Below are 23964 nucleotides of genomic sequence, written 5' to 3' on the forward strand. Positions count from 1 at the left end.
AATCGTATTCTTTGTAGATGGCGCCACTGAAAACAAGAAACACACCCTTTTTCTTCTATTGGTTTAAATAAATTACCAACAAGCCAATGCCAATACCAACAAGCTTAACCAAATAGGCTTGTTGGTATCGGCAGTAATAGGTTTGATAAACTTATTTAATTTCAAGAATCTTTGAACGTATGCATTCTAAATTATAGTTCTTTCGTTACTGACTTTCACATGAACTATGCATAATTGTCTTGTTTTTTGTCACTGGCATTAGCATCAAAAATGGTGGCAACTACTTTACATCTAAAGAAGAGCAATGGAATATTTAGGGTGTTTACTATGCCAAGAACTGTCCTTGTTGTTTCATTACACCATTTTTGGAGTAAAGTAGCCGACATCAATTTTTGTGTTTTACACCAAACTTAAACAAACGATTTTAAACAACACAAAAAATAAATACATTTTACAGGACTACAGGCAGGATTTACAGGTTTTGCTTTAATAGAGGGTAGAATAAGGCTAGAAAGCTTTCAGAAATTCGATTATTTTTTCTCACCAACTTAGTTAGAGTGATCATATTTTAACAACCATCCTCGATAACCAAAATATCAGGAGGGGATACCCGCAATCTGGAAAATATTGTCGCAATCAGGAGAGAGAAGAGCAGTTAGAAGTTTGGGCTTATTGTTAATTTCACTTTCTGCATGCTCTTTGCACCAAATCTCGGGGACTTATTAAATCAATCGAATATTTATTGAACACAATTATAAATTTCGTTCATTCAATATTCAATTATTCGTTTATGCAACAACAAAAAAATTATAATTATTTATTATGCATTTTATTGATAGTTAAAAAAGCTTCGAAATGAAAGCTCTCAGCTGTATAATGCCTAGGCATAAAATTTTTTACATGACTAGGAAACTTTTTTCCCTGCTAGCTACGCTCGCCAACCCCGTTAATTCACCGTTTTTTTTTCCCTTAAGAGACAATTTTTTTTACAAAAAGGAGAGCATTTTGTTTCTAAATTATACAATAATTTTAGCTTTACGTAAGAACATTTCGTTACTAATTTAATCGTAACGAAATAGACGATAACATAGATTGTAAAAATAATTACTCGGGCATGAATAAAAAAAATTAATCTAAGGAATGCAGATTGTGTGGCTGAATAAGAAGAAATAAATTCGTTACCTCGTTTGTAAATTCGTCATTTTACTCGTTAACAAGACTTCAAATAGGGAAGGGTTTCTTATTATTTATTCTTTAAGGGTTTTTTTTCTTTAATTTCATTTTTTAAATTGTCAATAGAAACTGCGATATCTGGAAAACATGTAATTTTTTTTTCTCTTTTTTTCCCTTCTCTCTTGATTGACAGCGCATAAAATAAAATAATAAAGATCACGTGATTGAAAGATTTTTTTTCTCCAGAAAAGGATAAATAGTCAATACTTAAAGCAAAAACACAGAAAAAATAAGTTGTTTTTTTAATATTTTTTAACATCAATCAAAAGTGGCTGCAAAAGACTATAAGTTTACTATGATTAGTTTGGCCTTTATATTGAAAAATCCAAAATACTGTCTATATGAACTATATTTAATTACTCCAAAACAAATTCAAAATTTAAACACACTGAGACAAATTATTCATTTTCAGAAACTATTGTTATTGTTTCTAATACCACTTGCCAACCAAGAAGCCTGCCTGGAAAACCAGGTGCTAAACGAATTTAAGGCAGAGGATGGATAGGAAACAGTGGTATATTTTGCCAATAAACTGAAAATGAAAAATATGCCTTACTTTGCTTCAATTTCTAATAACTTTTGAAACAATTATTTTGCATCTATCTCCTGATTTTTGAGAGAGATTTTTCTTTTTAAAGTATTATCATAATGTCTACTTTTATATTTTTTCTTAATTTAACAAAGATATATTTAATGGTTTTATCCACCACTATGTACAAATAATTCTATGTGCAAAACCATTTTGAACATAATATGTAAATTAATTTTTCCACCCAAGTTCGATTTCTTAAAGTAGTGATGTACTTCCAACATTTTGCAAATAGTTTTTAGTCACTGTAAAAAAAAAAAGGAATTGTAGTTGTAGTTAATTACATTCATAACAAAGTAGTTGTAGTTAACTACAAAATTAATGTAGTTTATCCAACTACTGACCTAGTATTTCAAGACAAAAGCCAATAATTTGAAATTAATTCAGCGAAATATTTTTATTCAGTGGTTTTTCGCTAGAATTATAGAACTGCCGCTAGTATTTGAATTTTACCATCTATAGTAAAATAATTGAAACAGAAATTTTAAGTGTCAAATCGCCATTTTTTTTAGATACGGACAGCACTTCACTTATAATAAGTGAGAAAAATTTAAAAACTTTCATTGAAATTTAAAATTATGCTTTGCAGTTATATCATTAAAAAAAATTGAAAATAAATCAAATATAATAATGTTTTAGTTAGCTATGTTAAATATATTGCAAGAAAATAAGTGCACACATTTTAAATGAAAAAATTTTATTTGGAATTGAAAACTGAGCTTTGCTGCTCCAAATTAAAAAAACAAAAAGCATTTTTTCAAACAAAGGAAAAAAAATACACATTAGAATGTTTTAGTAAGCTGTAGCAATTAAAAATATTGCATCTAAAAAAAGTGCACCACCTTCTGTAATATTCAGGCTATTTTCTCATGGAGCAAAACAAACAGCAAAAAAACAGTATCAAAAAGAGTAATAAAATTATTTTTTGTCACAAACTTTTTGAAATATTGTATGTATAAAATAAAAATTAAATTGATCTTAATAAAATTGAAGTCTATGAAAATGGACAATATTTATCTCTTAAACAGTACACTTCAAATAAATTAATCACAGTTTACAAGACATATTAAAACAAAAATATATATAAAAATTAATCCTTACGGAGACATACTGATAAGAACAAACAATAAGAGTAAATAACTAAATCAATATAATTTATAAAAAATAACTCCATTTATATTTTGTTAGGTAAATTTTTTGATACTATCAATAAATTTTCATAAAAAATTAAAAAACCTTTAATTAGATAAGTCATTTTTAAACACAACATATTATATATTTAATATTTTAAAGGCAAAGTCACAAAGCATTAAGGTGTTGTAAAATAGCTATGTATGTAATAGTTGGAGTATTAGCTGTACTAAAACCTGCAGAGCATGTAATTTTTATTTGTAGATGTTACCATGAATGTCCGAAATCAAGAGAATGTTGGTTTTTACCGGTGAATGTCAACAATCACACCGTCGCTTTGGTGAATGTCTGAATTATTTGTTATATCCAATTTGATATATTAGTTTATTCCTTTATATTATTATATTTATTCGATATTTTAAAATCTTCTGAGGATAGATTAGGAGAAACATCATTGTTCGGAGTACCTGTTAAATGCATACTGAACAGTAGCACTTGACCAAAAAAAAAACATTGATGAAGGGCATACCGGGCAAATGTATACCGAGGAGTGGCACTAAACTACACCTAGTATATATTTTGGATACTTACCACAACCACTATGTGATTGTCAACATTCACTGGTGGAAATCAACAAATACCAATTTTGGTCATTCACAATAACATAGACGATTGTTGCAATTTATCTATAAGTAGCACATCATAAGTTAATTTTAACTTTTTAGTAGTCATAATGACCTACATAACAATGCAAATTAAAACAATGTAAGCAGAAAAATAAGAACAGTTTGAGATCTCTCATCAATGTCACAAATATGCTTAAGTAGTTTAACAATGAAACAGGCTAAGTGGAAGTGTTCAAGGGTTTATGAAATACAGTGGAATCCCGATTTTACATTAACCTTTAGATTAGTGTTATAAAATGCACAAAAAGAATACAATTTCAACAATATCCTTCCTGATACTTACTATTGGTTACAAATTCGCTTTTTGGTTTACATTTGCAAATAAATATAGCTTCAGAATTTTTATTTCTTGAAACTTTTGATCAGTTGTGGTTATACCCTCCGATATTTTCTTAAATGTTTTCATAATAACCATCGGCCGACCGGCCTGTGTATGGGTCAGGGAACTGCCCTTGCATCAGAAAGGTTCTGGGTCCAAATCCCGGGCAAGGCATGGATGTTCTTTCCTTCTCTGTACTATCTGTGCCCTTACTGTGGGAGCAGCGTTGGCCCACCTAATATGGTGCCCCTAAAAGAGTGGTCAACAAATCTGCCCTTCAGATGCCTGTATGATGAAAGGTCATTCTCCAGATGGGCATTGGAAAAAATAAATTTAAAAAAGAACAACCATTTGGAGCAGGAATTAAATAAGATAAAGCAATGGGGATGCGTGCTGCAGTCAATATACACATTATAGACTTTGGAAGGTCATCAGCCATGCAATTTCTGGAGGGCCTATGTTCCCGTTGGATACCGAAAAAACTGATTTATTAAACCCATTTGAAATGCATTTTAGTCGACGCTGTCTAACACTGTAGAAATTCGATTCAAAATTTCCAGAACACTTATTTTTGCTTTAGAGGCATCTTGAAAGTCACTGGAATTAACAAAAAGTAAAGATTATCTAACCAATTGCTGAGTGTAACATTCCTTAAATTATTGGATCATTTTAAGATTCAGAGATTGAAGTGAGCTGGAAAACATTTCACTTACAGGTTTTATAATTTAAGCTCCAATACTTCATTTAACCAACCTTTCCTGTACGATGCCCATCCCACCATCTTTCTGATTTTGACTCAAGGGGTGAATCCCCTCTTACAGACAAGACAATCAGATAGAATTAGACAAGATAGATAGACAAGACAATCAGAAAAAATAAATCTAAAAAGGTTTGTTCGATCTTTGTAGAGATAAAATAATTTTGATCTGTTAGAGAAAAGTATAATGTGGGATTTTCTTAGAAGGGTAAAGTAAAATCTGGGATAATTTAACATTATCGGTATAGGTAATTCTCACCAACCAACAGAAAACCTAAGAAACAGGATAACACAGCATAATATACAGTACAGGATTACCCTAAGAAACAGGATAACACAACATAATAATACCAAGATTCCACTGTATTAACAAAATAATAAGTATAATCAAAAATTTAAACAAAGAAGCACAAATGAAAAAAATTTTAGAACTCTTGTTAGTGTGGTAAACATGTTTTAAGTAGCACAATGCATTTCTGTTATATTCAAGCTATTTCCTTTATAGAACTATCATTAACAGTAAAAAACAAAAAGAATGGTATGGAATGTTTCTTCACTAACCTTTTGAAATATAGTTTATATATGGAGTAAAACTTTAATTGATGTTTACTGAAGTTAAGTCTAGGAAAATAAATTATTTAATGCCTCTAAAACAATGCAAACTTCAAAATATAATACAAAATAATCACAGTTTACAAGAAATATTCATACAAAAAATACATTTATAAAATAGGTCATTCTAGAGAGAAAATCACAACATGCTGATAAGCACAAATAATAAAAGTAAATAATAAAAACAACACAATTTATAAACATAGCTACATGCACATCCTGCTAAGTAATTTTTTTTTCAAACTTAACAGTTAAACACACATCTTCATAAAACAAAGAAAAGACTTTCAATATAAAAACTTGTTTTTGAACGCAAAATTTTATAGGCGCAAAATTTTATATAAAATTATATTATGAAATTAATTATCGTGTACCATTTGTAGAAAAATATACAATATTCATTAGAGCAAATTAGTTTTATTATTATATATTATTATAGCATTAGTATGTATTATTATAGGTACATTATAATTTTTATTATTAGACACTATTATAGCACTAATGTGCATTATTATAGGTATGTTATAATTTTGATTATTATAGGTATATCATAATTTTTATTATTACATATTAAAATAGCATTAATATGTATTATTAGAGGTATATTATAATATTTATTTTTATGTATTATAATTTTATTATTATTATGATATATTATCATGCGTATAATGGAATAACCAAGAAAGTAATGGTTCCCATAACATTTTTAAAAAATATCTAATATTTATTAGAGAATATTATTTTAATAATTACTGTAGAGCATATCTTTAAGTAGAACATAGCTAACAACATAAGTTTTAAAACATATAATAGAATCAAAATAAGAAAACAATATAACGGAAGTTAAGTTTATAAACTTATAAAAAGCAATGCTTGTTTCCAAATTTCAGAGATATACTATGTAAGCATGAAAAAGTTCTTAAAACAAAGAATTTTATACAGAATATTATATATATTAAAATAGCATTAATATGCATTATTAGAGGTATATTATAATATTTATTTTTATGTAATATAATTTTATTATTATATATTATCATGGGTATAATGGAATAACCAAGAAAGTAATGATTCCCATAACATTTTTATAAAAAACTTAATATTTATTAGAGGATATTACTTTAATAATTACTGTAGAGCATATCTTTAAGTAGAACATAGCTATCAACATAAGTTTTCAAACATATAATAGAATCAAAATAAGAAAACAATATAACGGAAGATAAGTTCATAAACTTATAAAAAGCAATGCTTGTTTCTAAATTTTAGGAACATACTAAGTAAGCTTAAAAATATTCTTAAAACAAAGAATTTTATACAGAAAAAATCTTCACCAACACAGACATAAAAGTCATAATACAATTCAAGAGTATATACTATAAAAAGATATATAAAAAAAACATTACTTCTTAAAGCTCATAATTATAAAGCTAATATTCATTGGTAGATTAATATAGGAGTAAAAAAAGTATATCTAAAACATTGCTGAAAAAAATGACTAGATAAAAACAACAATGCTAAAAAATAATTATATACGTCCTATTGTTTGAGCATATTTATAAACAGAAGGGCAGTGTTCTTTCATTGCCAGTTCATACAAACTGTTAAGCCCAATCATCAGTTTTGAATGTTGGCTGTATTTATTCCATACATGGATTAAATAACTTGAATTGAAGTGCTTTGTTACATCAGTTACAGTTGACGGTATGAAATATGCTTCCCATTCATCATAAGGAATAGGAAAAGCACTTTCAGGAGGTTGGATATCAACCTTACAATTGGCACCAGACACTTTGCTAATTTTTTCAGTATCACAGAGAAATTTAATATGTTTGGTTATAATACCAGGTCCATTCATGACAAAGTTGGAGTAGTCGTAATTTGCAGCAAAATCATGCATACAGCGTTTCATCAGTTCATGGCCCTTGTCAAAGAATAATAATCCAGCGGCTACGCGATCCCAGTTTTCGGTGATGACGGTGTTCTTCAGCTTCTGCAACGACCGTAATGTGACTATATCCAAATCCAGATAGACACCTCCATATTTCCACATCAGGAAATATCTTAAAGCATCACTTAAGTGGCTGAACTAATTTCAAAAAATAAAGAATTATAACTACAAAAAAGAGAAAATACAATTAATTTAACAGTCAAGTAGAATGATAACGTTTCTTGGAGTAATCATTTTAATTTATTACAAATACTACTGATTCAAGTAAATAACTTCTGCATCACCTTAAAAATACTTTGTTGGAAAATATATAATTGCATTCTATATTTAAAAGCTTGTAAATTAGTGTATCGCATCATTCCCTCACAACACAGCATTAACCCTTTAAAAGTGACACAGAATAAAGTATTTTATAAAAAAACTTTAATGATTTGCAGTTAACAATGCAGAACAATATTGGAACGTTTTTTCATCATCAACTCACTAAATGTATAGTTTTCAAAAAAAATGGACTACCCTGAATAACTTTTGATATAATGATTGGATCTTCACATTCTACGTCTCAATTTCCATTATTCAAGGAGGCAACCTCAAATACATATTTTTTAACTTAACAGATATTTTAACTTACAAAATCAGCCACAAATATGTACTTCCTCTGAATAAACATACCTTTTTTTTAACGTATTGGGATTTCTGAATCCCGAAATATAAAGGGTTGCCGCAATTTGGGAAACATAGTCATAATAGTTTTGTCAGGAGAGCAGTGGATTTTTGGACTCTTAAAATTTAAAATTTAAAAATTTTTTTGCGTATTTGAGGACTTTTCAAGTAAATTTTTGCACACAGTTATAAAATTTCTTTATCTAAAGATAATTCCATACAAAAAATGACTTTTTAAAATATTTATTATTTTATTTAACAATAGTTGAAAAAGTCTTGAATTGTAAGGTATACAATTTTTTACATCATTTTAAAAAATGTAATTTTACATGGCAAAATACAAAATTAGAGCAAAATCGGTCAATTAATTTATAAGAAATCCAATTTTAAACATACAACTTTCTAAAAATTCAGTTTGTGTGTAAAAATTCAACTTTTTAAAAATTCAAACTGTGGGTACTCCCTATATTTGGGAAGTGCAAATCCGTCAAAAAAAAAGTTTATTTATTAAAAAAGAGTAGTACATTTTTGCATCTGATTTCATAACTTAAAATATCCTCTGCACTTATTAATTAACAAATTTGAGTTCACCTCCTCGGAACATGAAGATTTAGTGCTAGAACATGAAGATCCAATGATTTGATTAAAAGTTATTCAGGGTAATCTGTTTTTTTTTTTTTTTTTTTTTTTGTGCGCTGTACAACAAATCAGGTTAATACATCAAATCAATAATAAATTTTTATATTTATAATTTCCTCTTCCCTTTCTCTCAAAGTAAAATAAAGCAGGATCTAAAAAGTGAATCATTATAAGTTTTTTTTTAAAAAAAATTATATGATTGAATTCAAAAATTTATTAATCCTAACTACTATTTAAACATTTTAATAAATTTGCGATTCCTTCAGAAAGTATAAAATATGGGAAAGATGCTAACGTGAGGCATAAAGGATACTCAAAAGTATCTATTGCTTAAAATAGATTTTTTTTTCTTATCGTAATATGATAAGAAATAATAATAATACGAATTACAATTCACTTTTTAATTTTTTTTGGGATTTCATAAACTTAAACTAAAATGGCAGTTTTCACAAGAATGACCCAAGTATTGAGTTTATACTTCGAAATAGAAAGCAATTTATAAAAATAATATTTTCTCTCTTGTGTATCATATTTTCTAATACTGAAATAGGAGTTTTCATACTGAGTAGAACTTTTTACTATAAATTAATTTTCTTTCTGGTGCAAATTACAATCAGGAAACAAGAAATGTTTTGTTGCATTTATACAAATACTAGATCTTGCTAATTTGAGTGTAGGAATTTCAAATATGAAATTAGTTTTGCTCCTACAGCTAGTTTTTTAATATTTTTAGTCTAATTTTTATCGAAATGTACAAGTTTGAAAACATTATATAACTAAAGGTCTCATATTGTGACTAACTTCTAGAGGAGTTTGGGACCATTATCAGGAACAACGGGATTTCCACACTATTTCAGAAAAAAATTCCTTCATTTTTCCAAGTATATCAGATAAATTTCAACGGAAAAAAACATACTTTGTCTATACTAGGGGTGAACAACCTAGGGCGTGTGGACCACATGCGGCCCGCTGACTGTTGATGCGCGGCCCGCAGGAACTTCTGAACGCAATAAAAACATTTCTTTTCATTTGGTTTTTGTTTAAACATTATAAATTTCCTTTCATTAAAATATTTAATTCAAATTTATATTACTCTGTAAAATAAGTACTTTTTTGGGAGATATATATATATACACAGGATAAATTCATTATTGTGAAAAATAGAAGAAAAAAATTTAACAGTTTCATTAGTTTTGCATAAATCCAAATAATTAAAAGTACTTAATTTTCTGTAAATATGTTATTAAGTTTAGGATAAAAATATTTGGTGCTTAGAACACTAATGATTAGATATAAATTATATTTGCCTCTAACATGAGCAAATATGTGTGCGGCCCTTCGTTAATCTTTGTGCTGTGCTAGTGGCCATTCACTCAAAAAAGTTGTGCACCCCTAGTCTATACCATGTAATTTTTCATCAGAAAACTTAGAATTTCTTTATTTATTATGTCAAATATTAGATTTCGTGAATAAAAACATATAATGGAATGAGAAAAGAAACATGGAAAAGTTTAACTAAAAAGTACAATTTTATAAAATAATTGTAATAGATGTTAGAATTATTTAACTCTAATCTTGATAACTGATCACTGTTTCTGGCAATTCTAAGACTGGTTAAATTTTCCGGAAAGATACAAGATTTTTCAAGGTTTTTTGCAAAAAAGAATTAAATTTTCCCAGCAAATTGCAGGATTTTCCCGTTTTCGTTGACCTGTGGGAGCCCTGGAACAATATTGCATAGCAATCCATCCCCGGAAATGTCATACGCAACTAGGGTCGCTACCCTATTATGACATGTTTATAAACACACAAAGAACCAGTTCATAATAGAGAATCGCCACTAGTGGTGTATGCCATTTCCAGTCACGGGTTCCTATACAATTTTAACTCTGATGATGTCCCTAACTCTCCTATAAGTTTGTCGCAACATTCATGCAACCCCCTGTAATATATAACATTTTTGAATTTGCACATTTTGACAAAAAAATATCCGTTTTTAATCTGTCTAACCGTTTTTGTGAAAGGTACAAAAACGGACCTTTCACAAAATGTCTGGACAGACCCCTGACAAAATTATTTGCAACAAAATATTTTTTCAAGTGCAAATGTTTTTTTCTTAAATAAATTAAAAATAATCAAAATGAAGCACACATATAATATTACTACCCTATGACATTACCTTCCATTTGCTTTTTTTCCATTGGCCAAGTAAATACCATTTCTGTATAGGTGTACCCTGAGTGAGATCAGCTATGTTTATTTTTATTAGGTGAATGTTAGGAATATTTTGTAGAGTTTTAGACAGCAGATGAGAGGTATCAATTGATTCAGATGGTGTCATGAGTACAGCCACAGGGGAATCAGGATTGTGCCTTGCTGTTGATTCAACTGCACATGCTTGGCGAGGAGTTAAAACAGTTGATGAAGAAGTCTCCACAAAAAATATATGAGGTTTCTCAATGCATATAACAAAATCTATAAAAAACAAGTATTATAACTAATTTAAAATTAAACAACATACAAAAATCAGTTTTTAATTAAAAAAACAGATTTTTAAAAAAATAAGACTTTATACTTGTTTTGAAATATGTTAGAACAGAGTGCACAGTGCACACTTTAAAAATGTATTTTCTTATAGATACTTGTAATACAACTCAAAATAATGGTATTAAAACATTACAAATATATGCTTTTACTCATGATATTGTAGATGTAGACAATCATCAACTTTAAATACAAGGCAACTTATAAGTGCAACAAAAGTTTATGATAAATTAATGAATTTATATCACTGATCTTGAAAAAAAAAAGATGAATGAACTTATATCACTGCAGGGCCTGCGCTAAGCATTTGCCACCTTGCCAAATGCAATAAAATCACAAATTCGGCGAATAAAATTGTGTTTTGGCGAATGATTTTTTCCACTGGCAACTCTATGTAACTCTATCTAACTATTTACCTCTAAAATCCTCAATCCTTTAATCCTCAAAATTATGTCAAAATGAAATTTTCTAAACAAATCTGTACTTTTTATTCGATTACTGTCATTTCCGGTAGATGCGCCGCATAACTAATTAGAATTGGATCCAAATAATATAAGCCTGAAACAAACTACCGTAAAATAGTTTTCTATGGTAAAAAAATTAATCATACAAAATTTTTAAGATTTGCATTTGGCGAAGACTTTTAAAAATTGCAAATATTTTTGATATTTGGCTAATTTACTGGCCTATAATTTGAAATCCTTAGCCCAGGCCTGCAATGTGCCTAATTATTTAAAGAAATTTATTTATTGCCGTGCTTATGAGAAACACAAACCAATGAAAAAAGTATGAATATTAAATGCTGAAAAAAGCAAAGATCCCTTTTGGGTTTTGCGCCTTTAAGGAGGAGGATTTGTTTCTGATTAAAATATTTGCATGCCTGACTATACACGTAAGGGTAAAAAATATGTTCCATATTGGAATTTTCAGATGCCCCAAGTATATGAGGCAATATATTTATTGAGCTCTACTCTGTTCATAAAGCTTTTGATCTAGTTTACAGGGTTGCCACAGTAAAAAATGAACAAAAATAGTTGCTTTTAGTAGCCTCAAGCATGAAAATAGTCGCCTCAAACTATGAAAATAGTTGCCTGAACAGGAACAAAAATTTATCAAAAATAGTAGCCAAATAACTAAAATTATAGCTTAATTGTCAAATACTATTATTAGGAATGGGTGATGTCAGAAATTTTAAATCGTGATACATCGTCAGTTAGACATCACAATACAGTAATGTATCGCAATTTAGCATATGTTCAAAAATTACCTATGGGAGATCTTTAAATCAATCAAAAATAAATAAAAAGGAATAAATCTATTACAAAAGAAAATATTAATTCTAAACATATTCTACTATGACATCAATATCATTGTTTAATTTTTTCAATTAAATTAATAAAGAAGTCAAAGTANATATTGGGACATCTAAAAATTCCAATATGGAACATATCTTTTACCCATACATGTATAGTCAGGCATGCAAATATTTTAGTGAGAAACAAATCCTCCTCCTCTGGCGCAAAAACCCAAAAGGGATCCTGGCCTTTTTCAGCATTGAATATTCATACTTTTTTTTTTATTGGTTTGTCTTTCTCATAAGTGCAGCAATAAATAAATTTCTTTAAATAATTAGGTACATTGCAGGCCAATATGCATTTTCTGCCAGAGGGAATGAGTAATTCTTCATTATTGGTCAAAGGGTTGGACACTAATATGTGTTAATAAGGCCCTTATTTCAACTCCTTTTTGCTCTCAGTTCAGTTAAAAAAATCCTGCAAACAAGTGTCTTAAATTTAACTATGGCATGCATTAAACGTAAAACGTTCTCCATTGATGATAAAATGGGCATAATCAGAAATATTGAAAATGGATGCAATCAAGCTGATATTTGCTGGGAATATAAGCTATTCAAATCTGCAGTTTGTAATGTATGGAAAAATAGGCAATTAATAATTTCTGCTCATGAAAAAAATTTAGATGGCAGAAAAAAGTTGAGAAAAGCAGATCAGAAGGATGTTAAGGAAGCATTACTGAAGTGGTTCACCATTCGAAGAAGCCGCAATCTTCCAGTATCTGGACAAATGTCGATGAATTTGCTAAGCGATTTTATGAGACTACTTTTATGTGCCCGAATGACAGGTTTAAAAAGCGGAATAACAGAAATTCAGAAAAAATTATCTGAGAGTCAGGAAGTGTTTCCATATCTGATGTTGAGGATTGCTCATCAGCTAAAGATTACTAATTCTCTTTTGTACGCAAGACGAAGAGTAATGAAAAATAACACATTTTTTTGCTACTGCATAATATTTTTCAGTCATTTATTTGAGTAATGTGTAATAAAAGGGAGAAGTTCGGGAACCATTTGTTAAATTGCCTGCATAACGGATATAGTGAACTCCCGGTTATAGTGCACCAAAATTCCGGACCCTTGAATGTTCACTATAGACTGTATATTGAAAGTCAATGTTCAATAATTGTATAGAATAGTGTGTTACCATTGAGAAGAAACGGGATGATTAAATTTGTAATTTTTTCTTGTGTGCATCCAACAATATAAAATTCAATTAATTGCATCAACTCATAATCTAGCTCAAAGCCACCACAGCTAGAGCTATCCATAAATTAGATCAAAAGCTTTATGAACAGAAGGTGCATCATCTGCCTGGGTTGGAAACATCTACTTGATTTGTTTAGGGATGGGAAAGTGAGATAAAAGAAGCAAACAAGAAAAAATGCTCATTGCTACATTCCCCTGTATAGATGCTTTTAAAAATCGGTATATGTATTTATTTTGAAGTAAAAATTTCAAAATTATTACAAAAAAATGAAGAAAAAAATCAGTTGAAGACAGAAAAAGTTCATTATATCCAACTTTCTCACTTTTTTGGTTCACTATATCCACAAAAAATAACATTACAAGTGTGTAGCAAGGCACGAGACCGAACATTTCGTTCACTACATCCGGGAGTTCACTATAAACCATGTTCACTATAGCGGGGTTTGACTGTATTATGAAAAGTAAAAACTCTCAGAAATAATACTTTCTAGACAAATATTTAGAAAAAACAGAACTGCAAAAGTTTCAAAAAACCTGTTTTCTTATTATTTCAAGAATTTACCAATTTGTACATGTGAGAGCATTTTACTATAAATTTTTTTTTTTCTTTAATGGCAGGCACTGAACTAATCGTTCTTCGTGATGGAAGGTGTCGCAAGTGTTGCTCATTTTTTGTGCCAAGTGAGCACCTTCAGACCAAAGTCATTGATGCGAACAACATTACCCACGTCACACTACCAAACATGCCTGTCCATAGGGTGGGTCACATTCACAGCAGTGCAGTATGAAAATATTACTTTAAATACTCATGTCTTGCACATTTTTTTAAATAATTTGTTTCAAATTTTAAAATGATATTTTTATTTAACTAAAAATTTCTCTAAAAAGTTCATTTAATTTTAGTGAATATTTCTGCAGTGAGAATAAGAAAATTAGTTTTTTTTAATAAAAAAAAAGCCTATATTTCCATGAAAATTTGAGCTAGGTTTACAAAATTTTGTGCAGTTATTTCATATGATAGTCAACATAATTAACATGAGTTACAAGCTTATCGCTAAATTTTTTGGCATAAGATGTTCAAAAATATTTTATTCTAGAATTTTTTGCTGGTCCCTCAAACTTCTAAAAACTTTAAACATTATTGATATGCATGAGAAATCACATGACCTAAACATTTTTAAAATTATAAAATAATTCTCTAAATATTTTTTGAAAAATATGACAAAATAAGTTAGCACAGAAGTGTTTCCATGTGAGAAAGTGTCCAACCCCTATATATTTCAATTATATGAGAAATAACTTTTATTTCTAATGCAGTTTTCTAAAACTAATGAAACTTCATAAAACTAACTAATCATTTACAGGGTTCCCACTCTATGATGTGATTGAAATTCAAGGACTTTCCAGGACTTTTCAAGGACCTCAACAAAATTTTCAAGGACCTTAATCTAAGACCAATTTCAAAAATTATTCCCTTCTATTTTACTAGAAGCAACAATGCTTGTTGTGGCAATAATTAATTTCAAATATAATACCTAAATGCTTTGCCTATATAGAGAGAAGAGAGTATATGTATTATGGACTAAAATTTATATTTTTTTAAAAACAACCCTACTGGTTTTACATATTAATTCACAAAATCATTTTCAGCACAATCTATAACTAATGGTAATGAGGTGTTAATGGTGAAATCCTTTAATCCTGTGTATTTCCATGTGAAGGCTGCATGAAAGACAGAGCTAAATCTTAGGTATTCCATATTCCATGACTATTCCATAACCCCCTCCTCTCCTCTATTAAACATCGTTTCTGAAATTATTCATCCATAATTTACACAACCTTCTCTAAATGTTATGCAGCAACAATTCTTTCTGAAAATAAAAATTAGAAGGAACATATCCCATTTTCACCATGTTTAAAAGCATTATTCGTTATGTGTAATCCACAACTGCCAATGAATATGACCTGGTGGGAATATTTCTCTTTTAATTCACACTGAAGCTTCTAATAGAATTTCCAATTGACATAGGGTCCATCCATGGATAATTGAAGTATTTTAGAGAGCTTTTAACCATCATCCATGCATTTGTAAAAAGAGGACAAAATATTTTCTGCAGTTCCATGACCCATAAATTGGGAGGTAAGATACTTAGTGCAAACTTTATTATCAATTCCTTACCATAATGTCCATCTGCTTAGATTGTAGAGACTGATTTAACGTCTCATCAAAGAGTACAGTGTAGCAATCAACATTCTTCAGCTCATTTATAAGAATCCCTTTGAAGTATAGTGCCAATCCAAAGGAGCCCAAATAGGCTCACTTTGTGGCACTACAAAAAAATTGTCTCGCTATACAGCTATCAGCAAACATTTTGGAGAACAATTTACTAATCCCTTCACAGGAGTTACATGAATAATTACTAGTGATGCACTTCAGACTCCAGAGAATTTCAGCATCAAGCACATTCCTTTTGACCAGATAAGAAGACAATGTTACCTCGGCCACTAAAGTTTCTGTTTCACATGGGGCACACGATGTTGAAGGAGTATTTACACCAGATGAATTAGATGTTGATGTCTTTGGAAAAAGAGAACTCAGGGCATGAGACTGCTTTTTTGTTTTACCTTTCTTTCATGTGTGATTTCAGAGCAGATTCTTCCATTTTCGCGATATCGATCTCCTTCATGCATAATCGGCACTTGGCTCTGAACTTCTTTTCGGGCATCGATAAAATCCATTCTTTATAAGCTTGATTATCCATCCATTGGGGATTAAAATAGCACTTCCCAGGCATAACTAGTCTAAACTACATAACACAAATACGAAGCCGTGCCTTTGCGAATACGCTTTACAATAAAGTTTTGAAATGATCCAAACGTAAGGACAAGTGCGGATGGTAAAACGGCAAATTTATTGAAAACTACAAGGTACATATTGTTACGAAATTCAAGAGTATTCCAGTTTCGATAAGAAAAAAGAAGATCTAAGCACATGCGACAGAAGATGAAGTGGAGTCTCGCCCCGAACTCACTGATTGTCTGCTGTGCTCCGCACGCTTGGCAGACACCAAGACGCTAGGCCCGGTTAGAAACGGTGGCGTTAAAAACCACGTGAGAGAGCTCGGGAACAAAACAGAAAGAACGAGAAAGATCCGCGGGTGTTTTATAAAAAGGGCCGTCGGCAGTATTGGACAAATTCAAGGACATATCAAGTTTTTCAAGGACCTAAGACGTTTTTCAAGCACTTTCAAGGACCTAAATTTAGCACAAAAAAATTCAAGGACTTTCAAGGACTCTCAAGGACCGTGGGAACCCTGATTTATCATTTAATTAATCCAAAACTGCAAAAGCACTAAAAAATCTTACATGCAACATAAACTACATTAATAAAAATAGTATAGTATATAACCCATTACTATTGTTCCAAGTTTATCACTTAAATAATCATTAACTGTAACAGCAATAAAAAAATCTTACAAGGAACAGAAATTACATTGGAAGTTGTAAAATTATAGAAGTTATCATGAATTTAGAGAAGTTATCACGTCTAGGAGTAAGAAAAACATTATTTTAAAAAAATGCAACTAAATGTTTACAAAATTTAATTTTATTCATGCTTTCATCCATGCAAAAGGCACTATATTTCTTTCTCACTTTTAAAGTTTTTAAATCATACTTATAGACACTGTTAGCACATGTGCATACTTTCAAAATGTGTAAACCAGTTTAGAAAATTTTATAGAGGAAGCTAATTCTATAAAGCTATTTCTCCTGAAAGCTAATTTTAGACAGGCAATGAAAATAAAGATATTTAAAAGCTAATTTATTTATCAAAAGATTTACTATTTGTCGGGTATAAGGGTAAAAATTAGTATTGAACATGATAGAGATGTTCTAGAAAATATTACGTTTTTTATTTTACATTTGCTGAAAAAATGGATCTGCTCCTTGCTTATATAAAAAACATGTAAAATAAAAACAGCAACAATATAGAATAAATAATTAACTATACTAATAAAGCATAGTTTGCAAAAAACCAGCTCACATGTTTATTTATTTTTTTTAGGGGGATTTATAAAAATATTAGATTTTGACCAGAGTTAGGAATTTTTTAAATATATTCTAGATGCATATAACTCTTCTATTAAAAATAAGAAATAATAGCATTTAACTAAAATATAAGTATCTACTTTTATATTAAATATAAGAATATATAGTATATACTAAAATAAATATTGTTTGTTTATTACTAAAGAGATTAGTAACAGAAATGGTTATGAAAATAACTATTCTATAACTAAGTCATTTTTTGCTTTTTAAATGTATTATGAACTGCATAATGATTAAATGATTCTTTGAAATTGTAAACCGTGTATTATGTGATGTTTGAATTTGGAAATTAACACATAATTTGCTTCAAAGTTAAGGAATGAAATACCTAAATGCATTGCAGTATACTTGTGAAATAAAATGCACACATCAATTTGTAACAAATGGTAAGTTCATTTGTATTTTTCAATGTTTGAATTCTTTTTAAATTTTACAATTTACAAAAAACTATCAACTTTTATATTTATTTGATTTTTTTACTTTTGAAATGAATGATAAAAAATAATAAATTTCACACACTGGTTTTCTAAGCATTCCAAGTACATAATTTATGATTTTAATGAACATATAAAAATGCTCATCACATTTAATTAATAATTATGCATGAATGACCGTATCATGAACATCCATTATCTACCATATAAATTTGCATCCCATTAATATATATTCAATATATATTTTAATCTTTCTTTTGTAATTTACAAAATTTTAACCAAATAAAATATTAGCAAACAAGAATAAGATTCAAAAATATCAAACAAAATACATTTTTGGTACTTGTTATAATACAAAATATAAACTTAATCTCAAGTGTCATTACAATTTCTTTGAACAAAAAATTTATAAGAAAGTTTTTATTTCTTTTTATTGAAATATTTAAACATAACAAAATATCTTTTGGCTTTTCAGTCCCCAAACGGTTTTTCTATTTGAATTGATCCAATCAAAAATTAGAAAATATTCTTTACAGTCAAGCTCTCATAAGAGAAGCTGTGAATAATAGAGTAATTAGATTAGATGATTTAGCTTTCAACTGATATTCTAAATTATGCTTTTCTGACAAATTATGGGTTTAATATTTTAAACTTATAAACATAAATTTTTTTGCAAAATGTACAGTAGATTGAAACAAGTACTGTCTGAAGTTGATTTTAACATTATTTGTCTGAAACTATCATATGTCATACTCATTTCGAAATGTTGGATATACATTGATATATTTTAGCAAACCTTGAAAGATTTATGATGCAAATAAATTATATAATAAGTAAAATCTGTATGCATATTAAACATTTGTTTTCTAGTTTTGCTTCGCTTCGTAAGTTAGAAATATGTTTGTTTGTTTTTTAATCATAGGCTTTATTTCTTTTCATGAATATATCCATGTATATTACACTTTATTTGCAAAAATTAGATTACTGAAATACGTTTTACTTCTTATAATTTTGTATAAAATGTTATAAAATTAAATTTATAAATCAAAAAGCTGATAATTTCAAAGAACAATTTGGTTTAATAATTGCAAAAAAAATTGATTAAATATAATAAAATGTGGAGAAAAAAACCACTTAGTTGATATAAAGATGGGTTTTTTTAAGTGGACCCAATCTGAAAAAACCTGATAGGTTTTTTTTTTTCCTTATTGTTGGTTGGGCCTAACCCTGAATAGCAAGCAGAATTTGTTGCCCATATAACTCAAGAACTATTCACAAAATCCTGAAAGTTGGCCAGCTGATACAAGAAGCAATTTCAGCTCTATGTTAAAAAATTTTAATTAACATGTTTGAGAGGGATATATGAAAAACGAATTTTACTAGCATGACTAGCATTACTCTTAGAAGCATACAAATTGCAAAGAATTCCATTTTTCAATTGATTAAGAAATAATATCAATGATATTTGCAAGGGATACAGCTCTGATAGACACAAGTGAATCAATATGAATAACATGTGAGGAAGTTATTTTCAAATTAGTAAATCAACCTGAAATCTTTTGCTATTTTTGTTTAAAATTAAGCTTTAGAAACCTTTTTCTATAGATCCAAATTATGCGAAGTCAGTGATAATTGAAATGAAAAATAAGTACTAAGTTATGTAATAAAGAGCAAATTCATCTGGGAAGTTGCTCAATTGTGATAAATCTTGACTATAATGTGATGGTCATGATCAACAGCATTATTTTCATTGGGGTATGAAACTGAATATAAAGATCCACCCTTTAAAAAAATGTACTTAAAATAATCTTATAATAAATACCAATTTCATTGATAACTTACAATTTTTTTTCAAGAACAGGTACTAAGAATATGAGATAAACTACATAGATCAAAGCATATCATCATAAAATTATAACTAAAAAAATCACTGGAATGTAAAATTACTAGAAATACTTTATGTAAATAACATAAAGTTATAAAATCAAACTCTATAGCAAGCAAAAATCATAACTAGGATTCAATCTCATGATAACTAATAAACACACACCTCATCTGGCAATTTAAAGTTGGCCAAATTCAAGTGTAATAATAAAGTTAACCAAAAAAAGACTAGAATTAAGATTTCCATAATAAAGTGTATAAATTTCATTGAAAATAAAAAATAAGAGCTTTCAAACTGCGTGAAAAAAATTCATGTACATAATTTGAGATGGAAATAACCAATATGTAAATGCCTTAACAAAAATTTATTTAAAACAAAAAATAAGTTTCTTAAAGAAACATTTTTTACACAAAACAATTTTCAAACATAGTTTTAATCAAATTTGCAAGGAAATTTTTTTTTTAAAAAATTGTATTCTTCATAGCATTATGCTTGGAAAAATATATAAAAACGTAATTTGAGATGGATATAACCGATATGTAAATGCCTAAACAAAAATTTATTTAAAACAAAAAATGAGTTTTTTAAAGAAAAAATTTTTACACAAAACAATTTTCAAACATAGTTTTAATCAAATTTGCAAGGTAATTTTTTAAAAAAAAAATAGCATTCTTCATAACATTGTTAAATTTTAAAAAATATTATTCTACTGTTCAGCTTCAATCACAAATATTTAAATAATTATTTTTATCGTAACCCAAATAACAAATTATGGTGCATTTTAAGCTTATATTTGTTGGAAGCCTAAAAGCGGCTACATTATATAACTATCATGTAAAAATACCAATATATACTCTTATCTTACAACTGCATACAAACTGTATTTCACAATCAATAATTTAAAAAAAATTTACAATTTTTCTAAAAACATATCAATTAGAAACATGTAATATTTATATATAATATTTCAACTCACCAGCAGCATGGAATAATGCACTGTCTGCTCTGCATGACTGGTTATATCTTATCTCATAAGTTTCTATGTTATTATAATCTGTTAAAACAAAATAGTACCTCAGTTAAAAAGAAAAGATGGACGAAAGCTAATTATATTATGAAAACATATGGATGGTGATTTCTATAGCAAAGGGTGCTATACCAGTAACTTCCACTTGACTATTGTGTGTTCACTTGTAGATTATTGTCAATTTGTTATAAATTGTTTGAGCTAGCATTTCCTTCAGATGGTGATGCTCTTTTTTTGTTTTGTATTGAAATTTTTAAGTAAGGCTATCAATATTGTAAGCTAAGCAAAAATAAGTTAGTGATGACCTTCAAACCAGAACTTATCAAGCTATGTTTCTAAATTTTTATTTCTGCATACTTCTCTAATGAAATCACGATCCATATATTTTTCCACAATTCATGTTTAAATAATTCATAGGTCTGAAGATATTAACACATTTGTGTCTGCCAATTTATACCAATTTAAATATAAATTACCGTAAATGACCGAAATCAAGACAATTTCGACATTCACAGGTGAATGTCAGCAATCACATAGTTGCTTTGGTGTATGTCCAAAATATTTGCTGTATCAAACTTGATATTAATTTATTCGTTAATATCATTATATTTATTCGATATTTTAATGTCTGCTGAGGATAGATAAGGAGAAACATCAGTATTTGGAGTAGCGATTAAATGCATATTGGGCAGTGGCACTAAACCTTAAAAAAACACTGATGTAGGGCATACCAAGCAAATGTAGATCAGGCAGTGGCACTTAACTAGATCTAGTATATGTTTTGGACATTTGCCATAGCAATGTGATTGTCAACATTCACCGGTGGAAATCAACAACCATCAATTTTGGTCGTTCACCGTAACATAACTATTGTGTGTGGACAAATGTCATCAGATACTTTCGATTATTGGTAGCTCTTTTAATTAATAAATTTGTATTCTTTTTTTTTTTTAGATTGTGACAATAATATCATTTGTACGAGGGGAAAAATCACAATAATCAACGAATTGGTATTGATTAACACTCCGCAATCATACATAAAACTCAAAGACATGTGCATAAGTTACAATAGGCTCTTCTCAAATTCAGAAAATTAAAGCATGAAAAAATTGCTGAGAAAATTCACCACAATCACTTAGCAAAATCGCCAATCTTCATCCATAAAATCCATTCATCAATCCATAAATGCTAGTCATTCATTCATCAACCATCAAATCAATCAGTATGCTACACACCTTTCCAAATGTGAGAAAAAACAGGAAATGGTCCTTTTCCCCATTTTTAAAACACATGAAAAATAAAAGCTTGATTTTATAAAGTATCAGCAAAAAATTTTTTCATTTTGATTTTATAGTGATATTGTACTAACAGATTTGATTTTTTAAACATACTGTATTTTACAATCTTGGCAACCATACTGGTATAGGGCTTATGATCAAACACCCATCTTTTTTTTTTTTTTTTATTTTCTTATAATCTTATAATTTTTAAAATTGCTTTAATTATCTTTAACAAACTCTTCATGCAGAAAATTAATAATATAATAATGTTTACAATTTCAAATATTAATTTACCACATAAAAGAAATAATGTTCGGAGATTTGTAATGACTTACAATAACATTTTAAACTCTGATATCGAGCAAAGATAAATTAAATGAATATAGTACCTCAATAATAATCTCAAACTATTTTAAAAAATATTTTTTCAAATAAACCTTTTTGGTCAATTATACTCCAATTTGAATTTAAAATAAAAGAATAAAATTATTATCTGACTGAAAATTCAATTCCATAAAGTCTAATGAAATATAAATTGAAATTAATTAATTTCACAGAAATAAAGTTTTTTGCCCAACAATACTCATAGTTGCATTAAGAGCACAAATTCAGATATAAATTAGCATAAATATTAACTTTCAGAAATATTAGCATGAAATGTGTATATGATATTATCGAAACAACCATTTTTCCATTTTAGGATGGTTTCTATTTAGGATGGGGGGGGGGGTTCGTGCATGATCCTAAAATATTAACTTATTTACAGGTTTATAATTTGACTAAATGTGAAATTAAAACCTTGCGTAAATTACTTTCATTGCTCCTAATTTTAATCAGTGCTTTTCACCAGATGATTCATAACAGGAAATTCATAAAATATTTGAAGAGTATAGTAGAATGCCGATTATCCAAACGCCGATTTACCAGATTGCCCGATTATCCATATCGTTCAAGAACCATGTGCTTTTACCACCTTCCTCAGAAGAAAAGAAAGTAAAAAGAAAATTTTAAAATTGCTTTATTTTCAGAATATCTGAAAGAGGTCAAAAAATGGTCTCTTTTGTCCTTCAGCAACTTTGAAAAGAACCTTACGTTCCCTCCATTCAATTTCAATGTGGACGGCAAGTAATAAAAAAACAGGTTTCTCATAAATTTTTAAAAAATTAAAACTTTTAAACGTGCTATAATAGGCACTACAATCATTAAATTCTATGCTTAGAAAATGTGTGAAGATAAGTTACTTAAAAACATTTTCTTGATTGTTTTTTAAAGTTGTCCAATTATCTAAATTTCCTGTTATCCTGACCGGCTTTGTCCCTGATTGGTCCAGATAATCGACGCTCCACCATATTTTCATATTCAGCCTGTTAACCGAAGAATAAACTTTTGTTTAACTCCTAACAAAATGGGAACATTTTTCTTGTTAGTTATAACTAATATCATCATACCTCAAATAATTTTCATTATGCACAATGAAAAATATTGTCATGCCCATTGCAGAAGTAATTCATGAAGGACAAAATATTTTGTCACTCCAAATTAATAGG

General features: G+C 28.6%; 1 protein-coding gene across 5 annotated transcripts in view; it reads right to left on the reverse strand.

The window, feature by feature from the left end:
* Positions 1–2502: 2502 nt before the first annotated feature.
* The window catches only part of LOC107445145 (lactosylceramide 4-alpha-galactosyltransferase), a 38809-nt gene continuing 17347 nt past the window's right edge, over positions 2503–23964 (reverse strand). For 3 of the 5 annotated variants that reach the window (XM_043049303.2, XM_043049300.2, XM_043049293.2), the window contains exons 3-5: positions 21087–21164; positions 10760–11055; positions 2503–7416 (exon numbers count right to left, since the gene is read on the reverse strand). In XM_043049303.2, the coding sequence (XP_042905237.1) occupies positions 6856–7416; positions 10760–11055; positions 21087–21164 (935 nt within the window). In that variant the 3' untranslated portion in view covers positions 2503–6855. The remainder of the gene's footprint in view (positions 7417–10759; positions 11056–21086; positions 21165–23964) is intronic. The other 2 variants (XM_043049311.2, XM_043049308.2) reach the window with 1 other exon arrangement.

The sequence above is a fragment of the Parasteatoda tepidariorum genome, chromosome 4 (assembly GCF_043381705.1).
Source record: "Parasteatoda tepidariorum isolate YZ-2023 chromosome 4, CAS_Ptep_4.0, whole genome shotgun sequence".
NCBI lineage: Eukaryota > Metazoa > Arthropoda > Arachnida > Araneae > Theridiidae > Parasteatoda > Parasteatoda tepidariorum.